Source organism: Quercus lobata, chromosome 8 (genome assembly GCF_001633185.2).
Source record: "Quercus lobata isolate SW786 chromosome 8, ValleyOak3.0 Primary Assembly, whole genome shotgun sequence".
NCBI lineage: Eukaryota > Viridiplantae > Streptophyta > Magnoliopsida > Fagales > Fagaceae > Quercus > Quercus lobata.
In genome coordinates, this window is record NC_044911.1 from 13,497,715 (window position 1) to 13,499,015 (window position 1,301).

The following is a 1,301-nucleotide window of genomic DNA, read 5'->3' on the forward strand; positions in this document are numbered from 1 at the left end:
CCTATTTTTATACACTGTCTTTTTAAAGATGCTTCATAATTATAAGTAATATAAGGATTTCATTAGCTATGTTTGCTACTTTTTCTTTTGATTTTGGAATAGATTTATCCAAGTTTTGCATCATACTTGCGTTGTTGCTTTTATGACGCCCTTGTTTTGTAGGTTCGGACGATGATTAAGTCTATATCGAGGTGCGATGAAGGTTCTGACATGCATACTGACCTTACATTTACACTAGAGCTTGTGGAGGAGCTAGGCCGACTTAAATTGGCGAATGCGCTTGCAAAAGCAGTTGACATTGATACACAGGCCCCAGTTCGTGGCGGGCAACGTGGTGGGTCTCGTGGGGGTGGACATCGTGGAGGTGGTCAAGCTGGTCGTAGCCGTACGACCGAGTCGGCTCCCATCTACGAGGAAGGGAATGAGGAGGGTGTAGAAGAGGCATGGCTTGGCACTGATTGGGTACTGTCTGATGACGACGGCAGGACACCGCGATGCACGCCTGGCGATGGTGCTGGGCCATCCCATAGCGTCGATCATCAGGGCACTGTTCCAGCCCACACTACATCCCATGGTGCTAGCACGGACTTTGAGGGCCCTCCTCGTATGTCGCCCCCAGTTTTCAGTGGATCTGCCCATGATGGTGGATGCATATTTGTCCCCACACCAGGCATGCCCACCCCACCTCTAGTGCATGTGGACCCCACCATGTCAGCTCCATCTCAAACCCCCCATGGAGAGGCTGTACAGATTGAGCAGATACCGGCTGAGGACATTGAGCCCGTGGAGGCTTTGCGGAGATCGCGACGCCCGCGTGCGCATGCTCCCGATTGCGGGACCGGTGATGGTATGTACTTCGTCTACACTTCCCATCTTCTTGAGCTACATGTACTGTGCATTTGATTGATTATGTTAATTTAATTATGCTGTTGTGTCTGATGAAACAGGTAAGATTAGACCTGTCAGGGCATATGGGCGGAAACGAAAAGATCATTAAATGCCTTAGTGTATGCTTATACTTCCTGCCTACCTGCCTATAGGTGACTGCATAGTTACGTTTCACTTTTCTTCTAAAGTCGTATTTTTTTTTTAGACCTAACTGCAATGGTGGACACGAAAAGGCCATTGAGCTGGATTGTCCTTGTGTGCTTATTCTTCATGTGTATAGGTGACTGGAATAAGCATGCAAAATGTTCTACTAATTGGGGAGAATCTTGGTGGCTGTGCATCTATTTCTGGATCATTGCTTGGGGAGAATACTGGCTGTCAATGTGTTTGTTGTCAAGAAATTGATATTTTGG

General features: G+C 47.4%; 1 protein-coding gene across 1 annotated transcript; it reads left to right on the plus strand.

Moving 5' to 3' along the window:
* The first annotated feature begins 210 nt into the window (after positions 1 to 210).
* LOC115956423 lies at positions 211 to 1,029 on the plus strand. The gene is made up of 2 exons (XM_031074810.1): positions 211 to 847; positions 948 to 1,029. Exons 1-2 carry the CDS (start codon positions 211 to 213, stop codon positions 995 to 997), a joined length of 687 nt encoding a protein of 228 aa, XP_030930670.1. The 3' UTR covers positions 998 to 1,029.
* The last annotated feature ends 272 nt before the right edge of the window (positions 1,030 to 1,301 follow it).